The sequence below is a fragment of the Aplosporella prunicola genome, assembly GCF_010093885.1.
Source record: "Aplosporella prunicola CBS 121167 unplaced genomic scaffold K452scaffold_9, whole genome shotgun sequence".
NCBI classification, from domain to species: Eukaryota; Fungi; Ascomycota; class Dothideomycetes; order Botryosphaeriales; family Aplosporellaceae; genus Aplosporella; species Aplosporella prunicola.
In genome coordinates, this window is record NW_022983537.1 from 16,079 (window position 1) to 36,048 (window position 19,970).

At 46.3% G+C, this 19,970-nt stretch overlaps 7 protein-coding genes across 7 annotated transcripts; 5 read left to right on the plus strand and 2 right to left on the minus strand.

The window, feature by feature from the left end:
* Positions 1 to 118: 118 nt before the first annotated feature.
* Positions 119 to 2,592, minus strand: K452DRAFT_317357 (uncharacterized protein; the record flags this gene model as incomplete). The annotated part of the gene is made up of 3 exons (XM_033544052.1): positions 119 to 660; positions 713 to 869; positions 928 to 2,592. The coding sequence occupies 3 exons, from the start codon at positions 2,590 to 2,592 to the stop codon at positions 260 to 262; spliced, it is 2,223 nt and encodes a 740-aa protein (XP_033398828.1). The 3' UTR covers positions 119 to 259.
* Positions 2,593 to 2,797: 205 nt separating this feature from the next.
* Positions 2,798 to 3,819, minus strand: K452DRAFT_166887 (uncharacterized protein). The gene is made up of 3 exons (XM_033535734.1): positions 3,391 to 3,819; positions 3,200 to 3,325; positions 2,798 to 3,154 (listed from the first exon to the last, which is right to left on the minus strand). Exons 1-3 carry the CDS (start codon positions 3,522 to 3,524, stop codon positions 2,926 to 2,928), a joined length of 489 nt encoding a protein of 162 aa, XP_033398829.1. The 5' UTR covers positions 3,525 to 3,819; the 3' UTR covers positions 2,798 to 2,925.
* A 96-nt stretch (positions 3,820 to 3,915) lies between these two features.
* Positions 3,916 to 4,957, plus strand: K452DRAFT_166893 (uncharacterized protein). Its single transcript, XM_033535735.1, has one exon. It carries the CDS (start codon positions 4,039 to 4,041, stop codon positions 4,624 to 4,626), a length of 588 nt encoding a protein of 195 aa, XP_033398830.1. The 5' UTR covers positions 3,916 to 4,038; the 3' UTR covers positions 4,627 to 4,957.
* Positions 4,958 to 5,287: 330 nt separating this feature from the next.
* On the plus strand, positions 5,288 to 7,222 carry K452DRAFT_225131 (GMC oxidoreductase; the record flags this gene model as incomplete). Its single annotated transcript, XM_033536727.1, has 1 exon — positions 5,288 to 7,222. The coding sequence occupies one exon, from the start codon at positions 5,288 to 5,290 to the stop codon at positions 7,220 to 7,222; it is 1,935 nt and encodes a 644-aa protein (XP_033398831.1).
* A 1,553-nt stretch (positions 7,223 to 8,775) lies between these two features.
* On the plus strand, positions 8,776 to 9,780 carry K452DRAFT_307300 (uncharacterized protein; the record flags this gene model as incomplete). Its single annotated transcript, XM_033543055.1, has 1 exon — positions 8,776 to 9,780. The coding sequence occupies one exon, from the start codon at positions 8,776 to 8,778 to the stop codon at positions 9,778 to 9,780; it is 1,005 nt and encodes a 334-aa protein (XP_033398832.1).
* A 2,658-nt stretch (positions 9,781 to 12,438) lies between these two features.
* On the plus strand, positions 12,439 to 12,726 carry K452DRAFT_346841 (uncharacterized protein; the record flags this gene model as incomplete). Its single annotated transcript, XM_033545482.1, has 1 exon — positions 12,439 to 12,726. A coding segment is annotated over one exon (174 nt), but the record flags the coding sequence as incomplete, so codon positions are not given.
* Positions 12,727 to 15,618: 2,892 nt separating this feature from the next.
* On the plus strand, positions 15,619 to 17,871 carry K452DRAFT_346847 (uncharacterized protein; the record flags this gene model as incomplete). Its single annotated transcript, XM_033545483.1, has 1 exon — positions 15,619 to 17,871. One exon carries the CDS (start codon positions 15,619 to 15,621, stop codon positions 17,611 to 17,613), a length of 1,995 nt encoding a protein of 664 aa, XP_033398834.1. The 3' UTR covers positions 17,614 to 17,871.
* Positions 17,872 to 19,970: the final 2,099 nt, after the last annotated feature.

The window sequence follows — 19,970 nt, forward strand, 5'->3', positions numbered from 1 at the left end:
GGTCAGGGTAAATGAATACAACTCAACTCAACTCAACTCACTATTAAAAAAAAAACTCTAATTAATTTTACAACCTTACTTTTTTTCTTTAATAGAAATCTTGAAACTTGATAAGCGTCCTATTATTTAATTACTCTTTAAGTAAGTCCGATTATTATATTTACTCGTAGGAATCAAATAGCATATTGATAATATTTTAGTACTTGGTGCTATTTTCATATCACTAGAACAAATCCATCTACTTTTCCGTTCGTCCCGGTTATCCAACCGTAGGAGAGTGTGTTCTTATCGGTACTTCTTCCGCGACTGGGGATACTTCTTCGGAAATTTGCGGCTCTTCCTTAGTGGCCGGTTGTACTTCTTCAATGGCAACCTGCGTCGCAGCATCCACACTACTCTTTACCGACTGCTGCTCCGAGGCCGCCGCTGTAGACGACTGCTCGCTGCAGATGGAACTGCCTTCCTCCATCTCCAAAGCCGACGCGAAAGTCCCGTTTGATCGTCGCAGAACCGGCTGCTCTGGATCCTGCAAATCCAGAGTCGCGAGCTTATTTCCAGCCTCAGTAAGAGGCACCATGTCGGTGGCTTTCGACCAAGTTCCTGCTCCGACGCTCTGGTGCGCCATTCTCTGCGTCTGAAGTGTCGAGTTGCTGACCCATTCTAGAGCTGTTGTTAGCAGATACGCGAAGTGTTGTTTAGTAACAGTACTCACCTAGATATGCATAGCCGTCTCGGTGTTTTGAGCGGCGATACAGACACTCCATGATGGGCTCTATACTGTACGAGATGAGCGTGATGACGGCGCCGAAAGTGACAACGAAGATTAGTCCGAACATGTTGAATGAAGCGTACGCTTTGCTTCTGATTTTCTACCACAAGGAAGTCAGCCTACAACGGCAACGCATACGCAGCACTACTCAGACTCACCTGGTTTTTGCACATCTCTCTACCCTCCGGGCTTTTCGGTGGGTGCAAATACTGGTCCAAGTCACGGCTAGGCGAACCGGTAGCGGCACGGACAAACGCCTGCTGTACGGATGCTAAAATTGATGCGAACCAATACTGCATCTCCAGCTGCCACTGGTTACTCGGCAAAGCGCCCTGTCCGTTCAAGGCCCGATGGTATCGCGCCAGCAGCTGGCTGCCTTGAAGTTCACTCCTCATTGTGGCTATTATGTTCCATGGTGTCGTTAATACAGCGTAGAACCATCCGACCCGCTCCTGGAATGATCCGCGAGACAGCTTAGCCAAGATGCCGAGCACCAAGTCATTGGTAGGCCCGAGGTCGGTGCATATCTGCGTGCTTTGTCCCGGTGGAGTGAAGCAGAGTTGCTGCCTTTCGAGACAGGCCATGGGCGAGGCGGCTTCGTCTTGGACATAGGTGGTCAAGGAGGAACCGTTGTCGTTGCGGTGGGATCCTAGTATGTTAACATGAATACCGGGAGTCGTTGCTTTGAACCACGGATCATCGATCTTGTAGAGGTTTATTATACCGTTGGCTGACAGGAAATTAACGGATAGGTCCCCGTCTGCACGCCAGAGTCCAGGAATAGGTTCAAGTGTGCTGTCCCAGCCGCTAAGAGAGCCGTTTCTCGGGGAAACAAAAGCCTTAGCAATAGTGTACGATGGCGGTGCCATGTTGAAGTCGTATGGATGATCTTGCGGGTTGCTTCCGTACCTATAGGTGAAGTTCCTGTCGAGATCTAGCCGTCTGCCGTAGTAGTACTTCGAGACTGGCTTGGGTGATTGTAGCGACATAGAGGAATTACTAGTCTCCTTGTAGCCCTCGGTGACCAGTGGTGCACAATGCATCGTTTTGCGCCACTTGATTCTCTGGCTCTTTGGTGCATTTATCCCAAAGTGGTCGTGCGAATCTAATAGCCCCGTATCGAGGAGTACATTGCCGTATGATGTCACACAGAGTTCTTCGTCGAAAGGACAGGACGCATTGGTCTGCATGCTAAATGGCAACTTAGCTGAGATGAATGTGCTGCAGTCCACAAAACCCGTGGCGCTATTCTCTTCGTAGCATTCATTGGCGTAGTTGGCCGCATTGGTCCATTGTCGCGACTCGTAAGGTGTCCAAAGAGAGGCAGCGGAACTTAAGTCGTTGTCTGCATTTTCCATAATCCCGCAGCCGGAGCCGGTCAGCAGCACCTCATCGCCGGTCGCGCTGCTGATTTGCGAAGAGAAGCCGCTGGCGACGATGAAGCCCGCAGTGACGAGTGCAGCCGTGATCGTCGAAGGCAGGAGGCTAGGCCAAACAGCTTTGGATGTGTTACGCCACGCGTAAAGAATTTGAATCAGGCGGTAAAGTCCTGAGTCGGCGTTTGCGGTGTTGCGCAGAATAGCCTGGCGCTGGTGGTAGAAACCCTCTTGTGCCGATGGCTTCGATCCAGTGGTATGAAAAATCAAACACAATATGCGCCACAGGCGTGTGCCAATAAACGTTACAAAAAATGCGATGAAGGCAATAAGCAAGTCGCCTTTCGCTCGTGTCAATGTGAGAGTCGAGCCGAAAACAGGGCCTTTGGACCAATTGATCCAGACTCCAAGGTAGACGGGAAAGTTGCCGGATGCAATGGAACTCATTTTGTCAATGGGATGCTGAGTTTCGACTGTGATCAGACATTGCTGTTTAAGTACTGCTTTTTGCTATCGTGACGCGCTGCGGCTTCCGCTTGCACATGTCTGTAGACCTTTTTTTAATTATTTTATTGTAGGGTGGGGGCCAAACACGATACGCTAAGTTTATTCGCGATACAGGGAGGGTGGCAGGGATGATACATGCATACAGGTGTAAGCAGAAGGCCTTTTTAATTTGTCCACAGATGCGATATCTTAAAATAGATCTACAGACATAGCCACAGGAGATCACACCGCCGAAGCTCTTTGTCGACTCAAGGGGCTCAGGCGACGCCTAAATTAGATGTGTGAGGTTTCGAAGTCGGAATTGCTAGTTAATAAAATAGTAAGTGAGGTTTCTAGACTGTAGTGCAGGAAAGAAAGGTTCTCAGTAGTCAGGTCAGAACGAGCAGGAGCGGTTGACCCATGCATTTGAACATGGGTAAAGTGATGCGAACAAGGATGTACTTCCAGGCACCAGGGCAGGCACCAAGGCAGACACGGCAGAGCACCGTCACCCCATAAGCAACTACACAGCGTAAGCAGAAGGACAGGCACCAAAAATTCCTCGTACCAGCAGATAACGATGACCATCGCGGTCCAAATTTCAGCCGAGTCAGCTAAGAAGTTTTGCCGCTTATGTCCTTGGCGCTGCAGCTCAGGTTGGCGAGTGGTGGTGCGGTGGTCCGCTCCGTAAACCCTCGCTCGGCACCATTAGCGCTTACATCGTGTATGACCAGCAGTTCCTCCCGCGGCAATGCCTACACTTTATTTAAAGCACGGGACAGGCTCTCCGAAGGCAGCCTAGGCCGCCGGAGGTGCGACGAAAGACAGCCTTGAATTTCGCGTTCCAATTGTCGTCCCCTCCAACCCTCCCCTGTGTATAAGCCGGCGTACATATTCCTTTGCACGGCCACTTGCTCTCATCGCGAAAGGCCGGCGGTAGTGGTTGAAGTAATGGTTGAGGCGGTGTAGCAGGGAGGAGAAGCCGTCAGCGGGACGGGGCGAGCGACGGAGCAACAGGAGGGAACGGTGGAGCTCGTGGGTATGAGCTGGTCGTTCCACAGGGTGTGTGGTGTTGCGGGCGACGTGCAATTGAAGAGGCGATTCGCGTCACAAGCCCGGTGGCTTCCTCTGCTGCTTGCTTGCCTACCGTGATGTTGATGGCAGTGATGATGCGATGATGGATGGAAAACGCTCCTTCCCACCCGGCGTTTGCCCGGACCCCCAGGCATCCTGGCATCCACCAGGCACGCACGCACGTTTGTTTCTCAACTCAACACAAACCCGCGACACCATATCCAGCCTCCATCGCCCGCAGCTTCGCGCATATTTGGGCTATGCTTGATACTCTTGAAGCGCGTCCGTTTTCTGCGGGTAGCTGGATCCGAAGCTCCGTCGGCTGAAGGCCCTATGTCGCACTCTCGCATCACAGGCCGGGAACGATACGAAGACCTCATCAACGTGAAGTCCGAGGCCTTGTCCTTGGATACGCAACATTCATCGCAGAAAGCGACGTGCGACAGTGACCTGATGGACGTAACCTTAGGAAACACGGAAACACCTTGCGACAGGATCACTTCGACCCTTGCAACTTGCGTGCATCCAACTGATCGATCTCACTGGATTTTCTGTCTATCATCGCGCAATCAAAAGCACGTAATACACGTGTATGGAAGTCAGGCGTGCCAGGACATCTTGTCGGCCTTACCGCCTTTCGAAATTTCGTCGAACCACTGCGGCGCAAAAGTCCCCAAAAGGAAACGCCGAGCCGAAAGAAGAAGCCGAAGAATCTTCGAAAAGCTTCGCCCCAGTGGGCCTTCGGCTACGTATGGTCGTATCGAGTTTAATGCCTCGCGTATAGGTGACATCCAGTGTCGTGCATGGGAATCCCTTCCTCTCTTGCACACTATGTACGACTATCATGAAGGCTATTTCAACGTTCACATTGACAGTCTAGAAGACCAACGAAAATTCAAGAGCAAGGACAATGAGAGGTGAAACCGTCAAGCGATAGCAAACCGCTTCGCCGAAACTCGGTCCGGCAAAACTTGGAAGCAAAATTCAGCACACACGTCCCCAACCGACCTCGACGTAGCGTTAAGCTTGACGGACCAGAGACCCTTTTGGGAAGGCTTTAGGCGGGACGTTGATCCGCGCTTAGGGGCACGGGGGACGGGTTGAACCTTAACCTCGCGTGTTAACGGTATGGCCCCGCTCTGGGGAGCTCGGCTCACGAAACAACCCGCCTCAATTGGACCGACAAACCTTATGCAACGGATTTGTGGGTGACACGATTGGCTGTACGCGGCTGGATTTCGTCCACGTTCATGTTTCCCGCTTCCACCCACCAGCGGCGGCCATGTTAGCTCCACATCCGCACTTTACCGCTCCACGCCAAAGATAGCACTAACCAGAATGACCAGAATCGCCCCATAAGAATTGATGAAAAAAGGCAGCCAGCACTGAACTACACCGCTTAGTCTTCTACGGGAAGGCCGAAGCTGAGCTAGAGAACATTGCTCGGGCCAAATCCAGCAAAGTGTGAGGCTGTAAGATCAATCTGGAAACCATTTAAACGCCGCCGGAGTCCTGCTTGGAATACCCAGGGCCAGAGCCATTCTCAAGTCTTCACTCTTTCAACTCCCAGCACTCTTTCAAGATGCTCATCCCCAGATTCTTCGGCCTTGCCGCTTCTTCAGCTTTGCTCGCCAAGGCAGTTCATCTTACTGGCTATGAATACGTCGTTGTCGGATCTGGTGCAGGCGGAGGGCCTCTCGCCGCAAGGCTTGCCCTCGCCGGCCACAAGACTCTCCTCATCGAAGCCGGCGATGACCAAGGCGCCAATGACAACTACACGATTCCCGCCTACTCCCTGAGGTCCTCCGAGGACGAACACATGGCCTGGAACTTCTTCGTCAGGCACTATGCCGATGACGACCGCCAGAAGAAAGATTTCAAGACCACGTACGAGACCTCTAGCGGCGCCCTTGAGCAGTATGTCGGACAGGACCCTCCTGCGGACGCGAGCATCAAAGGCGTTCTCTATCCCCGTACCGGAACCCTGGGCGGTTGCACTGCTCACAACGCCTTGATTGCGGTTTATCCTGACCAGTCGGACTTTGAGAACATCGCGACCTTGACTGGCGACAAGTCTTGGTCCGCCGAGAACATGCGGAAATACTACGTCAAGATGGAGAAGAACCAGTACCTCACCGATACCCAAAGCAAAGACGGCCATGGCTTCGACGGCTGGCTTGAGACCGAAGTCGCTCCGTTGAGCATCGTCACGGAAGACACTCAGCTGTACGACCTTCTCGTTGCTGGCGCCTACGCTCTTGCCAATAAGACCGACTCTACTTTCAATGCCGGAACCCTTATCGCCGCCGACGCCAATGCGAATACCAAGGAGCGCGATACCGGCAATGGCTTCTATCAAATCCCTCTATCCACCAACGACCACAAGCGTACTGGTGCCCGCGAATTCGTCGTTGCTGTTAGAGACGCCACCAACGCGGACGGTTCGCAGAAGTACCCCCTGGATGTCCGCATGAACTGCCATGTTACGAAAGTTACCTTTGACGATTCGGAGACTCCTGTTGCCAACGGCGTTGAGTTCCTCGACGGTGCCCACCTTTATCGCGCCAGCCCTCTCTCGAAGGGTGCTGCTGGTGTTGCCGGTAGCGCGTCCGCCTCTCGTGAAGTCATTGTCGCTGGCGGCGCGTACAACTCGCCCCAGATCCTCAAGCTGAGCGGTGTTGGCCCTGCCGATGAACTCAAGCGCTTCAATATCTCTGTCGTCAAGGACCTTCCCGGTGTTGGAACGAACCTCCAAGATCACTACGAGGTCTCTGTGCAAGGCCAGGTGGCTGAAGATTTCTCCGCCCTTGACGGTTGCACATTCAGCTTTGGCGGCCAGGACGACCCCTGCATCACGCGCTGGGAGCACGAGGCGAACTCGAGCCGCGGAATCTACTCCTCTAGCGGCCTCGCCGCAGCGCTGTACTACAAGACCTCCGCCTCTGAGGGCGACTTCGACACCTTCATGTTCGGCGGTCCCATCAACTTCCGCGGCTACTTCCCCAACTACAGCTACAACACGACGGTGCTGCACAACTTCTTCTCGTGGGCGATTCTCAAGTCGCACCCCAGGAACACTGCTGGTACTGTTACTCTGGCTTCGTCGGACCCGCTTGACGTCCCTGAGATTGTCTACAACTACTTCGACACCGGCAGCGCCGGCTACGACAAGGATCTGCAGGCCATGTACGAGGCGATCAGCCTTGCCCGCGACGCTTTCTCCCGCGTCAACATCACCGAGGTGCTGCCCGGCCCGGATGTGAAGAGCCAGGAGGAGGTCGAGGAGTTCGTGAAGAACACGGCTTGGGGCCACCACGCGTCTTCGACTTGCCCCATCGGCGCTGATGACGACAAGATGGCTGTGCTGGACTCGAGCTTCCGCGTCCGTGGCGTCAAGGGTCTCCGCGTTGTTGACGCTTCCGTGTACCCGCGTGTGCCTGGCACCTTCACTGCCGTGTCGACCTACATGGTTGCGGAGAAGGCGGCAGATGTGATTCTGGCGGAGCTTGATGCGTGATTGGCTGGGTTACTTGGTGTGGTTTCCGATGGATGGGTTTTGAGGAAAGGGGATGGGTAATAAAAAAGGTCATGGGGTTTATTGGTTTTAAATGCTTGCGACAGGGCAGAGCATGGAAAAAGTAAGGAGGTATAAGTAATGTGAAATGTAGTGATTAATATACGAAGCCGAAGACATTCAAACATATGATGCGCATCTACTCTTCCTTGTTCCTTCTCATCCGCAACTGGGACGTAGCCACCGCCGTCACCGCTGACGAAGAGTGCAACTGAGCCAGCAGCAGGGGCAGACTGTGCATGCGAAACTGGCGCTGTTGACAGGGGGAGCTGCTGACATTGATGACACAGAACCAAGCCCCGATGCGGAGAAAGAATTGCAAAGTGCATTGTACGCCTACGCCAGTGCTCGCGAGTGAGATGCCAGGCGCAGATGGCAAGGCTGAGGGGCGTACTGATAACGCATGCTTGCTATTTTAGGAAGGGAAAAGAGGGGGAGTAATGATAAGACGTAGAGCGCTAACCAATACGGGGAATGTCTGAGCAAGGTTAGGCTAAAATAATTAAAGGGGATGTAAGAATAGTACCTTTTGACAAACTCGATGTTACTTCGGCTTGTTGGTTTCACTTCAGCTTCCAAGGGGCGTTGGTGTTGGTCGTACGGAATGAGGGGGTTGTGTTACTATATATAAGACTTTGATGTTGTTGCCTACTGCCTTGTCTAATTTCAGTAGTTGGCGTATGAATTAGCGCCGGCTGAAAGCCTTATGCCAAAAAGATTGTACTCTGTTAGGTAACAGCCAAGGAGGCTCATTCACGGTATTACAAGTCCGGATATTCTCTGGTGCTGCTATAAGTAGCCGGATATTTCTTCCTGGTCATGATCTAATGACAGATTTCGAAACTAAGGCAAGGCCGATTTCCCGTTACACTGCGAATATTCATCACAGTCAAATCCCGCCGTGATGGTACTACCCGGTATGTATTTAAGATTCATATACATGTTCTACGCTAATAGGATTAGGAGATGAAAGGGACTCCATGCATAGCGAAAATGCAATGTCAGCGTACAGCTCAACCCAACCGAAAGTCACTCAGCAGGATGAATGGATTCCCTCAATTCTCAAGCTCTCGAGGACTTTACCTTTGGCCATCACTTGCTTCTCGCTCGTTGCAGTACTGGAAGTTCTCGACGTCCTCGTCACGAGAAACCAAGGCATACCTATCGAAATGAAGGGCCTAGTGTTCATGGTTAGATACCTACTTACTTTCTGTATCGTTTCCCTCGGATTCATCTAGAAATCTTTAACTATCGAGGTTAAGAAGATCACGCCGTGGGCAGCTTTGAGCAGCGGCAATTGGATAACCGCGCAAGATTCAGTTTTGGTCAACTATATTAACCATCTGGAGATTTTCGCCATTTTTTCCGCTGTTAAACGGAAACACTGGGCATTAGTTTTGGTTATCATTGCTTGACTCCTCACCGGAGCTGCGGTTACAACTGACAACGGCTTAACATACACGGATCTTTCGGCAATTAAGCAAGAAAGTACCACTATGACAGTACTCTCCAGCTTCAATTTCAATAACACACTCTTCAACTCTAACAACAAAACACTGGCGATGCCTAAAGGCCCTACTGGCTCTCGTCCATATGCAGCAGTGGCTGCTGAGCGACAATCAGGTGGACAACCAGCAGCATTTACAAGCGAGAAGTTTGCTTTCGACAAATTCAATCTCTCTAAGCCGCTACCAAAGAATGTATCACTAGAGGCAAACGTCTCTACCTTTACAGTGGACTGGAATTGTCATCAACTCAATTTATCTACAACACCCCCTGTTCAGTTTTCAGAGGAATGGCAAATAAATGCATCAACTACCAACAATCCTGGCACGGCATGCTCCAAGAATATCAGTCAAGAGATTCGTCTTGCCGGCACGGACACAGACGCGCGTGCGTGGATTAATGTTACACGTTGTAAAGATGATGAAGTCGGGCTTCTTGCGACGCTTTGGGTGCCTACAAGAAAAGATATTTGGGATCTACCCAAGGCTGGAAAATCTCTTGGGTTCTTTTGCAATCCTCGATACAGTATTGGGGATGCGTCTGTCAAACTCAACGCCTCGTCCGGGATGATCACCAGTTACACTATAAACTACGAATCTTTTGTTGATGTCAACATCCAAACATCTATGGAAGCCACTTACGCATATCTCACCAATCCCAATGATTCTCGTTTCCAAACGTCTACGACAGGCCCGCTGGAGCAGTTAGAGCTCAATCAGACCGTAGTTCGTGCTGCAGCGCACTCTTTTATCTATCTCACCGGTATCGATCCTTTCTTCGCATCCATGACCGGAAGACGGCTTGGTAATCTAAGTGAAACGTACATGGAAAACCCGGAAGTTTTTAAAAGCGAGGTTGAAACTTTTGCTAGCCAAATCATGGTACAGGTCGTCAGTTCTTTCGCGCGAGTTGAGGACTCCACAGAAACAAGAGGGCTATTAACTACTATTCAGCCAAGAATTTTCATACGGCAATTTACACTCCGCCTTCTCTAAGGAATCCTTTTCACCCTTGGTGCTCTTGCCATCTTCTAGTCAGCTTTGCTAAGGCCAAGAACGTTACTGGAGCAAGATCCTGGGTCTATTGCTTCTACTGCTATTATACTAGCACGTTCCAATGGCCCCGCAGAGAAAATTTTCGCACCACATTCTGGCACTTCAGACAAACAAATAAAGGTTTCTGTCAACCATCACCACTATAACTATATTATCTCGCTTAGCACGAACCCTGTCATCACTTTACTTTTTCAACATCATGCCATTCTCTCCTATTAGTGGAACGATAGTCACCTTTCTACCTAGGGAAGTCGTATATTTAAGTAGACAGTTTCACTCAATTTAATGCGACAGCAGTATCTAGCTTTCTCGCACTATTTAACAGTTATAAGCCCGGCAACGCGCTATATAGTCCCGTAGTTAATACACACCTTCTAATATCTTTTAAAGAAGTATTATATCATTATTTAATTAGTTTACCCTTATATAATAGTCTTAGTACCTTATTATTTACATCCCTTATTATCGCATTTATACAGTCTATCTACTAACCCACCTATAATTATATTAGGTAATCAAGAGCTCTTTAAAGAGCTACCTATACGGCTCGCTAAGCTATTAGACTAGGATACTTAGATTATTATAACCTTAGGAATTACTTAGTCTAAACAAATCTAGGAATTTATTAATCTAGACGTAAAGGAAGAAGATAGACCAGAACTTCTTACTAAACCAAACAGCCTAGACCTTCCAGAAAATCTAATACAAATCAATATCTCTCTCTTCAATATATAGAGAGTCATCTACTCTAAGGAACTTACAGACTACTAGAAACAATAGAGGGCCTTAGAATCTATCTACCTCCTTATAATAAAGATAGTTTCTAGTAGCAACTATATTTATCTTAAAGGAATTAGCAGCACGGCTAAAGAAACTCTTATAATACTTAAGAAGCATCTTACACTAACTAATCAATATAGGAAAATTATACTCAGAGTAACATACTTAAAGCTTTACAAAACTCCTAGAAACCAAGATATTAAATAATAGCTAAAGGATTAGAACTCCTTCTATTAGGAAGGTAGAGCTCTTAATATTCTAGAAGCATAAGATAGTAACTATATCTATAACTTCCTCAAAACTACAGAACCTATTAATTCTAACTTCTTAGGATTCCCCCTTATACAGGACCTTAAGGAACTAGGATTATTAATACTTCTAGATATTATAGAACTTTTCCGCAACTAGATCAGGCGCGATCTACTAAACTAAGGTAAAACTTATAAATCTTATTTAGCCTTCTCAGCTAACTTCCGAGGCAGGAAAGTACTTACCTCTCCTCCTATATATACCTATAGAGATAAACACTAGTTTATAGAATACCCCTATCTTAACTAAGAAGCACGAAAATTAGGATTCAAACTAGACCGCAATAAATAACAGCAAGTTAATAAGAAACTTAAGAATCTAAGCTTCAAGGAGTAAGTCAACAAGTCTCTCGAGAAAAATAGAAAAATCTAAGAAGTAAACAAAGAAAGAGATATAGAAGAGAAAGACAAGGAACTTACTATATTTATTACCAAATATTCTTCTTTCTCAATCTAATATTCTCTTAGTAAATTATAGATCCTTAACTCTAGATCTAATATCCATATCTATAACCAGACTATAGCAACACGCTTCCAGGAATAAAGAAAAGCTAAAGCAGGAGAAAATCTTAATACAGGAAATAAACTAACACCTATTAAAGCATAGAGAACTATTAAAATCAAGGTTTAAACCAATATAGGAACAGGGATTATTACTCTTACAAACGTCGCCTTTATTCCATCCTATCTTACCAATCTTATCTCTTTACAAGCAGCTCTTAATAAAGGGGTTTACTAGAATACTAAACATATAGAGCTTTAGATACAAGGCAAACACCTTTACAAAGTCATTCCTACTTTAGGATACTTTCTTCTTAAAGGAACTTAAGTATAAGAAACGCATTCAGCCTTCTTCATTCGCAAGAATACAGCTTAGAAATAGCACTAGACTCTTAGCTATACTAGTCTAGAAGTAATTAACCACCTTACTCAGAATATAAAAGGTATAGAAGTTACATAAGAATAGGCAGCAGGAACGACTACAGAATATAAAACCTACGCTATCTTAAAAGCACACCGAATAATTTCTAGATCCTTAGCAAAAGAACTTAATTTATCCCAGCTATTCTTTAAAATTACTCTCGATTTAATAAATCTTAGAACAGTATATAATCACGATAAATAGATCTCCTATTTCGCTTATATAAAGAGCGGATTCACCTTTACCTTTACATATCTATAGAAATTTTAATTACCTAACCTTATCAAATTCACTATTCTTATAATCAAGAAACGCTTTAATAAAGAAGTTATAATCCTCAGAATAGACAGAGAAAGAACTATTAGTATAGCAATTACTCAGTAGCTCGCAGACTAAGGAATTACCCTAGAAACATTAGCTCTAGATATACCTAAACAGAACGGATATTTAGAAAGATCAGGAGGCATCCTTACTACTAAAGCTCGCTATATAAGAATTAGTATAAATCTACCTCACAACCTATAGCTAGAAACAATCAAGGCAGCTAGATACCTCTATAACAGAACTCCTTAAAGGAAACTCAACTAGAAAACTCCCTTTAAATTTATCACGGGAGAAAAACCAGACCTATTATATACAAGAACATATAGCTATAAAGCATTTACTCTTATTAAATATATTCCTAGGTTACAGAAGCTTACAGAACGCGCCTATATTAGACACTTAGTTAGCTATAACTTAAGCAATATTTTCCGCATCTAGATCCCCTCTTAAAAGAAAGTTATTAGAACTAGAGATATTACTTTCAATAAAGATAAATTCTATTATCTAGAGGACTTAGATCTCATACGCATCTTAATAAAAGAAGCCCCAGACATTCTACAACAGATCACTTAGCTAGACTAATCAGAAATAGAAGAAGCTCGCTTAGAGCAACAGGAAATCCTAGATACACAAATCACGCAGGTTCGAGCGGAAAATTTAGCAATAGATAAGGATTAAGAATAGTATATACATCTCCTAACCCTAGATCCGTTAGTCACAGATCTACAAACAGAAACCGTATCGGAAACTACTACAGAGCCATTAAGACTTAGAAAACTTCTACCAGTCTAATATAATACTCTAGCTCAGCTAGGAGCTACATCAGGAAATAGAGTACCAAGAGCAACACAGATTTCAGGCAGCATTTCTCAAGAGAATATACTCCCTAAGGGAGTAAGAACCAGAAGACAACTAAGAAAAGATACATACACAGCAGCACTTCAAGAAAGCGTTTAAGATCCAGAAGAAAAACATCTCGCATTTCATACAGCATTTACTACAGCACGTACCACATCTATACTAAACAAGTTAAATAAGAATCACAGAGATAATCTTCCACCTAAACTATTAAACTTTCAGCAGATACTTAAGCACCTAGAGGTAGAAGGATTCGAAGCAGCAGTTAAACTCGAACTCTAGACTCTTCTCAAGAAATAAACTTTCAAACTAGTTCCAAGAGAGCATACAGCGAACTAGCAAAAGAAGGTCATCCCTCTTACATAGATCTTCAAGTACAAGTTCAGCACAGAAGGATACCTTATTAAGTACAAGGCTCGCCTTTATATCAGAGGAGATCTTCAGTCCACAGAACAAGATACGTATACTACAACATTAGCTACTAAAACATTTAGAGTAATCATAGCTATTATAGCTACATTTAACCTAGAATCTAGACAATTTAATACAGTCAATACATTTATCAACAGCCCTATTAATAAAGAAACATTCTATAAACTTCTAGAAGGAATAAACCTCCTTCTAGAATTCTAGAGACAAGATCAATCTCAGGTTCTTCAACTACTAAAAGCGCTTTATAGACTAAAGCAATCACCTACACTTTAGCATAACTACCTAGCCAGTATACTTAAAAAACTCGGTCTTCTACAGACTCTAGGAGTTAACTACCTCTTTACTAACTAATACTTAATTCTCTTCTTCTTTATAGATAACATTACAGTCATTTTTTACAAAGAATCATCTAGCAAAATAGAAGAACTTCAGCAGAAACTTATACAAACATTTAAACTCAGATATATAGAAGAAATAGAATAGTTTCTTACAATCAGAATTATTCGCAACAGAGAAGAAAGGAAACTCTAACTCTATTAAGATTCCTATATCAGCAAGATTACCACAAAATTCAATATACTAGATAATCACAAGCCACTACTAACTCCAATTCAAATAGAGGAGCTTATTCCATCAATAGAGCAAGCGTCTACCCAGGAAATTTATACATATCAATAGAAGGTTAGATCAATCAACTACGCAGCAACATTCACCAGGCCAGATATTACATATATAACTTTAAAGCTCTTAGGATTCCTTAGAAACCCGTCACCACTTCACTCTCAAGCAGCAACTAGAGTTATTCAGTATTTATCCGATACTAAATACCTTACACTAGAATACTCAGGAATCTATAATATCCAACAGAATATCTTCCTTACCTCTAGTAACGCTTCTTACGCCTTAGACATAGAAACAAGGAGATTACATCAAGGCTTTCTTTTCCAGCTCTTCTTAGGACCAATTCACTAGAAAGCAAACAAGCAAAGAACGATTACCACTTCTAGCATAGAAGCGGAATTCCTTACTCTCTTAGATACAGCGAAGGAACTTCTTTAGTAGGAAAGATTTTTCTAAGAAATCTAGTTCAGTCCAGAACATCTCGTTCATATATAGTATAATAATACTACTACTATTAGACTTCTCAGCGAATCATCCATCAAGCTTATCACTAAGCTACGCCATATAGACATTTACAGACATTAGCTAAGATAAGAAATCTAGCAAGGATATATCAGACTCAGATAGACTCCCTTAGCTAAAATAATAGCAGACGGACTTACTAAACCTCTTCCTCCTTAGAGATTTAAACACTTCATTTCTTAGCTAAACCTTAGAAACATCAAATCTCTTATTAAAAAATATTAAGGAACTACCAGCCAACCGCTCTTAGCCTCCTAAATTACCAACACTCAGTCCCTCCTTTTAAAGTTTAATTCCCAAGTACAGTTACTTCAATTTCGTTTATCAGAATAATCACCAGACTACTCATCCTAAAGGGGGTGTGTCAACTATCACCACCATAACTATATTATCTCGCTTAGCACGAACCCTATCATCACTTTACTTTTTCAACATCATACTATTCTCTCCTATTAGTAGAACGATAGTCACCTTTCTACCCAGGGAAGTCGTGTATTTAAGCAGACAGTTTCACTCAATTTAATGCGACAGCAGTGTCCAGCTTTCTCGCACTGTTCAACAGTTTCATTATTCCGAACGTACTGAAAATTGAAAAAAGGCAACGATATCACGGCAAACGGACTAATACTCGAAGTTAATACGCCTTTCAGTTCGTCGACAAGTTCTTACGAAGAAGAGTTGGATAGCAATAGCTCCTTAAAACATTCTGGTTGGAGCCCTATTGCCCTTCGTGTTTGGGCAAAATGCGCTATCGTCCTTGCTTTCTGTGCTGTAATTACCACTCTTGCCGTTTTCCAGAAGCTATCCATCTCTCGTCACGGTCTCTCCCAGGTCAACTCCACCACGTCAAACCTTTTCCGATATATTCCGACTACTATCTTAGTTCTACTAAGTGCTTTATCCTCAGGAATCGATAGCGGTATGCGATCCATCTTACCGTACCGAAGCCTCCATCAACCATCAAAAAAAGACCCTCTTCGTTCCAACTTTCAAGATACACCGAGTTTCTATATGCTATTTAAAAGCCCGAAGGAAGCAGGTTCCAAGTTTGGATTTGCATTAGTCGCTACCGCATTCGCCACTCTCCTGTTTCCACTAATTAAAGTGGTCGCCGCAGGTCTTTTTCATGATAGCACCTCTACAACGTCGGCACTAGTTGCTCTACAGCTTGACTCGAGTCTAGTTGAGAATTTATGGCTCCTTGATTATCACTTTGATAACCGTCCATACGTGGAGTGGGCATCACAACTCGCCGAATGGACAATCACACCAGATCTCAACGTGGCAGAGAGGCCCGGAATTCTGGACAACTTGGTGATCAGTAACCTCACAGAGTGGTCCCCGACGACGGCTGCCGCATCCAATAAAACAACAGGCTATGAGATCGAGGCTAGAGTACCGGCCCTTGCTGTTGACGTTGCTTGCGAACCTATTTCGCCCCACGAGTTTGAGGTTTTTGCCTTTCGAAATAACGATTGTAACGATACAATTTCTTTCGACTTTCGTTGGAGCAGTAGTCATTGCTTATCAACCTTGAACATCACCGAAGCGAACCAAATATCTCATGGCATCAACACGTTCTTAGAGAATGAGTTTTTTTTCTCATCACAGTGCTCCAAAGGAGCACCACCATCCTACTATGGATCTTGCCATATGGACGTATTTGGTACCACCTCAACAATTGTTGTGTTTCTAGAGGATTTTTCCAGTATATCGGGCCCGTTCGAGGCGATTACAGAATTCAAAAACAACACTATCGTCAATTCTGACACGTTTAACGTTTCTGTTCCTACTCTCCGCGGATTGTCTTGCAAAGAAAATATTACGACCGTCGAAGTAAATGTCAAGTTTAAACAGCCAACAAGCCTGGATATTAGCGGAAATATTACAAGTCTACCTTGGACCCCGGTCAGCTATAATCGTGAATCAATTACACACATCACGGGCGTTAATACCACCGGGAGGTTCCCAATGTATATGGCTCCCAAAAGCAGCACTACTTCCAACAGTATGGGAGCAAATTTACTTGCAATGCTAAACAGTAGCTCCCTCTGGCCTACTACTACATCAAGTTCAAACTTCTTTGAACTTCTGGCTGCATACGCCGAGTACAAATTAAATAATCACACAGCCTTACTCGACGTCAACGATCTTGCCAAGGCTGCAGAGGAAATGTATGTAGCAGTCACCCGAGAATTACTAACTGAACGGCGGTCTTTTGCTCTGGACATCGCAAACGCAACAAATACGAAGAACATGACAGGGACAATGCGGCACCACCAGACACGAACCAAACAGGATCTTAGAACGACGATAATTTTGGAAGTTCTTACAACGGTGCTTTTTTGTCTCCTTTGGATTATGTTCCGCTTTCCAAGCAGATCAATCCTTCCAAAAGCACCCGATTCGATTGCAGCTCGACTTTCTTTCCTAGCAAACAGTGCCCTGGTTCGACATCTGAAAGAGGAAAATATTTCATCAATCAAAAAGACAGACATCTGGAAAGAGAAAACTGGGCTTGGATGGTGGCCAATCCAGGATAGAAGCAACCATGAGCATCCAATAACGTGGAGGTGGGGCATCGACGTAGGCCCAAACATGGTTCAACGAAAATGGAATAAACCACCTAGCGAAAATGCTTCGAGTGAATTCAGCAATGGAGAGGAAACAAGCGATCCATCGCTCTCCCACCACGGCATTCTTCCGAACGAACCTACATCACCACGGTCCTGGACCTCAGGTTTCTACGATCGCATACCCCAAGAAGAGGCAGGAAACATGCGAGGCTCAAGCAGCATTGACGACCCCGAGTCGCGTAGAAGCAGAATTTCTGGGAGAGCAAGCAACGAGAGCTTGGAGTCGTCTCAAAACCTCCACAACACTGACGTGCCGCGTCATGAAACACCGCAAATTCTGCAACTGTCTCCGGTGTCTCCCATTTTGTTGTCCCAATTTCCTCTACAGCGGCGTTATACAGAGCAGGAGCAGGAAAGGCGCGAGGGGTAGCCGATTTGGAATCCTGGAAGGTACTTCTCCCTACCACTCCAAGTAGGAAAACATCAGTAACAAAGCATGCAGTAGATGATCCTGTTTCTTTCGTCTCGGCGGGGATAGTTTTTACAATGCAAATGTCTTCTTTGAAGCCGTTGCCACATTTGACAAGTTTGTGTGAAAGTGCCATCAACCAAACGGTCCAAGTGCGTTCGGCTGTTCGAAATGACTGACACCCGCACCAGCAGGTATACATTATTTGCCATTCTTTTGTCGATATCCAAAGCATGCGGCCGGACGCGTCAGAGGTTGTCAGATTTGGGACACATCTAGGAGGCCGTAGTTATGGCCTTGCGATTGAATACGGAGAGGAGGGGTCCGCAAACAATCCAAAAGAACAAACCATAGTGAAATGTATAGCAGCGTCCGTGTTGCAAGCTTCGTTTGCCTCGCTCCGGGCGATGTCAAGGTGACTTTGACAACCACTACCGGAAGAGATCTTAAAGCCCACCTCAACACGTCGTGCACAGAGCTCTCCTGGATCTTCCTTTCAAGCCTGAAGCTGAATATTTCCCTGTTACGGTCCAGTCGTGTGGCCGCCAGGCCACCAGCCGCCACAGCAAAGACGGGCACGAGTCATGCAGATTCACAGAGCTTCATACTCGAGTCAAGTGAGCTCTGAATCAAGGACGCCACTGACGCGTCTTGACGCGTCGCCTACACTGCTGCTGTTGCTGCAATGAGCGACGGGCGTGACAGATAGGAGACTGTGCCAACAGGCGCTTCTGTGTGGGATCTGGAGTTGTGCCATGTAGTGATTCCGGGAAGAGGGACTGGTTTACGTCGATGGAATGGGATGCAGTCGGGGCGCGGGCGATGTGGGCCTGGTGGTAGGGCGGTAGGTGGCTTCTTTGCGAACTGGCCACTGACTTGCTGGGATGGACGTGTTATCCTTCAGGTAGTTAGAAACCCATTGAGCAAAGATATGGTTGATGCGATGTCCGTCGTGGGAATGGAAACGTTTCGCCGGCTGTCGCAAACGGGCGGGGCCGTGCGGGGAAACGCGACTTGCCAAGCCTGTCGCGAGATCCCAACATCGCCATCAGCATCGCAACGCCATCGCCCAAGAAGAATCCCAAGCCTAATCCCGGAAGCCGTAACGCTTCTTCGGACAGCCCTGGTAGTCCTCGTAGCCCTCGTAGTTCTCGTAGCTTCCTCGTAGCTACGAGGAGCCGCGAGGAGCCGCGAGGAGCCGCGAGGAGCTACGAGGACTACGAGGGCTACGAGGACTAAGAGGGCTACGAGGGCTACGAGGAGCTACGAGGAACTATGAGAGCTATAAGGAGGTAAGATAAGAAGCTACGAGGGTGTACCGCGATAAGAAACTACGAGAGGCTGCGAGGGGAAGCTGCGATGGGAAGCTGCGAGGCGAGGCTGCGAGGAGAAGCTATAAGGAGAAGCTGCGAGGCGAGCTACGAGGCGAAAAAGCTACGAGGCGAGCTACGAGGCGAAGAAGCTGCGAGGCGAAGAAGCTACGAGGTAAGCTACGAGGCGAGCTACGAGAAGCTACGAGGACTACGAGGACTACGAGGAGCTCCGGTATATCGCGACCGATATACTATCCCGAGCGATTATATGTATAAACCTAAGGCGGATACCGTAGTCTTCTACGCTAATTGTCTTTCTCGACCTAAATATACCTAAATTCTTAGGTAGTAGGGTTTGTCCTGGTGTATACGGTATAAGGGCCCGGTAGGTCTTTAGGCGGAGGAGGACGATACCGACGCGTTGCCTATCGCGGCGGAGGGAATACGCAACGAGTAGGTAAAAGAGACGACCTGGGTAGTAAATTTCTGCCTATGGGCCCGGTAGTAATCTGGCGAAAGTGGTTTGGTCTGATCGATGGTGCCGGAGTACGCGGCACGGTTGTATAGCTTCTCTCCGGTTACCTTCCTGCACTTGGAAATCTAGGAAAGCTTAAGGTGATGTTCGATTTGTGGCCATGGCTAACTGAGATTTAATTATTTGTGAGGTAGCCTGGAGATGAAAGACCTCGCCGACTGAACAAAGCAGGTCGCAACAGGGAAGCGATGAGACAACGATGTTGAAAAAGGGCCATGGCGAACACCCAAGCTAAGACCTGCTCTGGCTGCTCATCACAACGAGCTGCAAAGTAAGATCTCTAGAAATCAACGACTGCACAACCTAACACATAAGAATATACCTAGAGTTGAATGTTTTTGGCTTGTAGTCTGCTACTAGGTAACGGAGACACATTGCAAGAATTGCAAAAGGTCCCTATGTCTTTGATGGCTCGCTGGTAAGGTGCGCGAATGCTGCCAAAACATCTTCGAGGTTCCACCCTATCTTTG

Excerpts from the sequence above, each read along its gene's own strand:
- K452DRAFT_166893 (XM_033535735.1), top strand. The coding sequence starts at position 4,039 with ATGTCGCACTCTCGCATCACAGGCCGGGAACGATACGAAGACCTCATC.
- K452DRAFT_166887 (XM_033535734.1), bottom strand. The coding sequence starts at position 3,524 with ATGTACGCCGGCTTATACACAGGGGAGGGTTGGAGGGGACGACAATTG. Across the intron at positions 3,326-3,390 it reads TCCCGTGCTTTAAATAAAGT|GGTTTACGGAGCGGACCACC; the intron begins GTAGGCATTGCC and ends GTGCCGAGCGAG. Across the intron at positions 3,155-3,199 it reads ATGGTCATCGTTATCTGCTG|TTGCTTATGGGGTGACGGTG; the intron begins GTACGAGGAATT and ends TACGCTGTGTAG.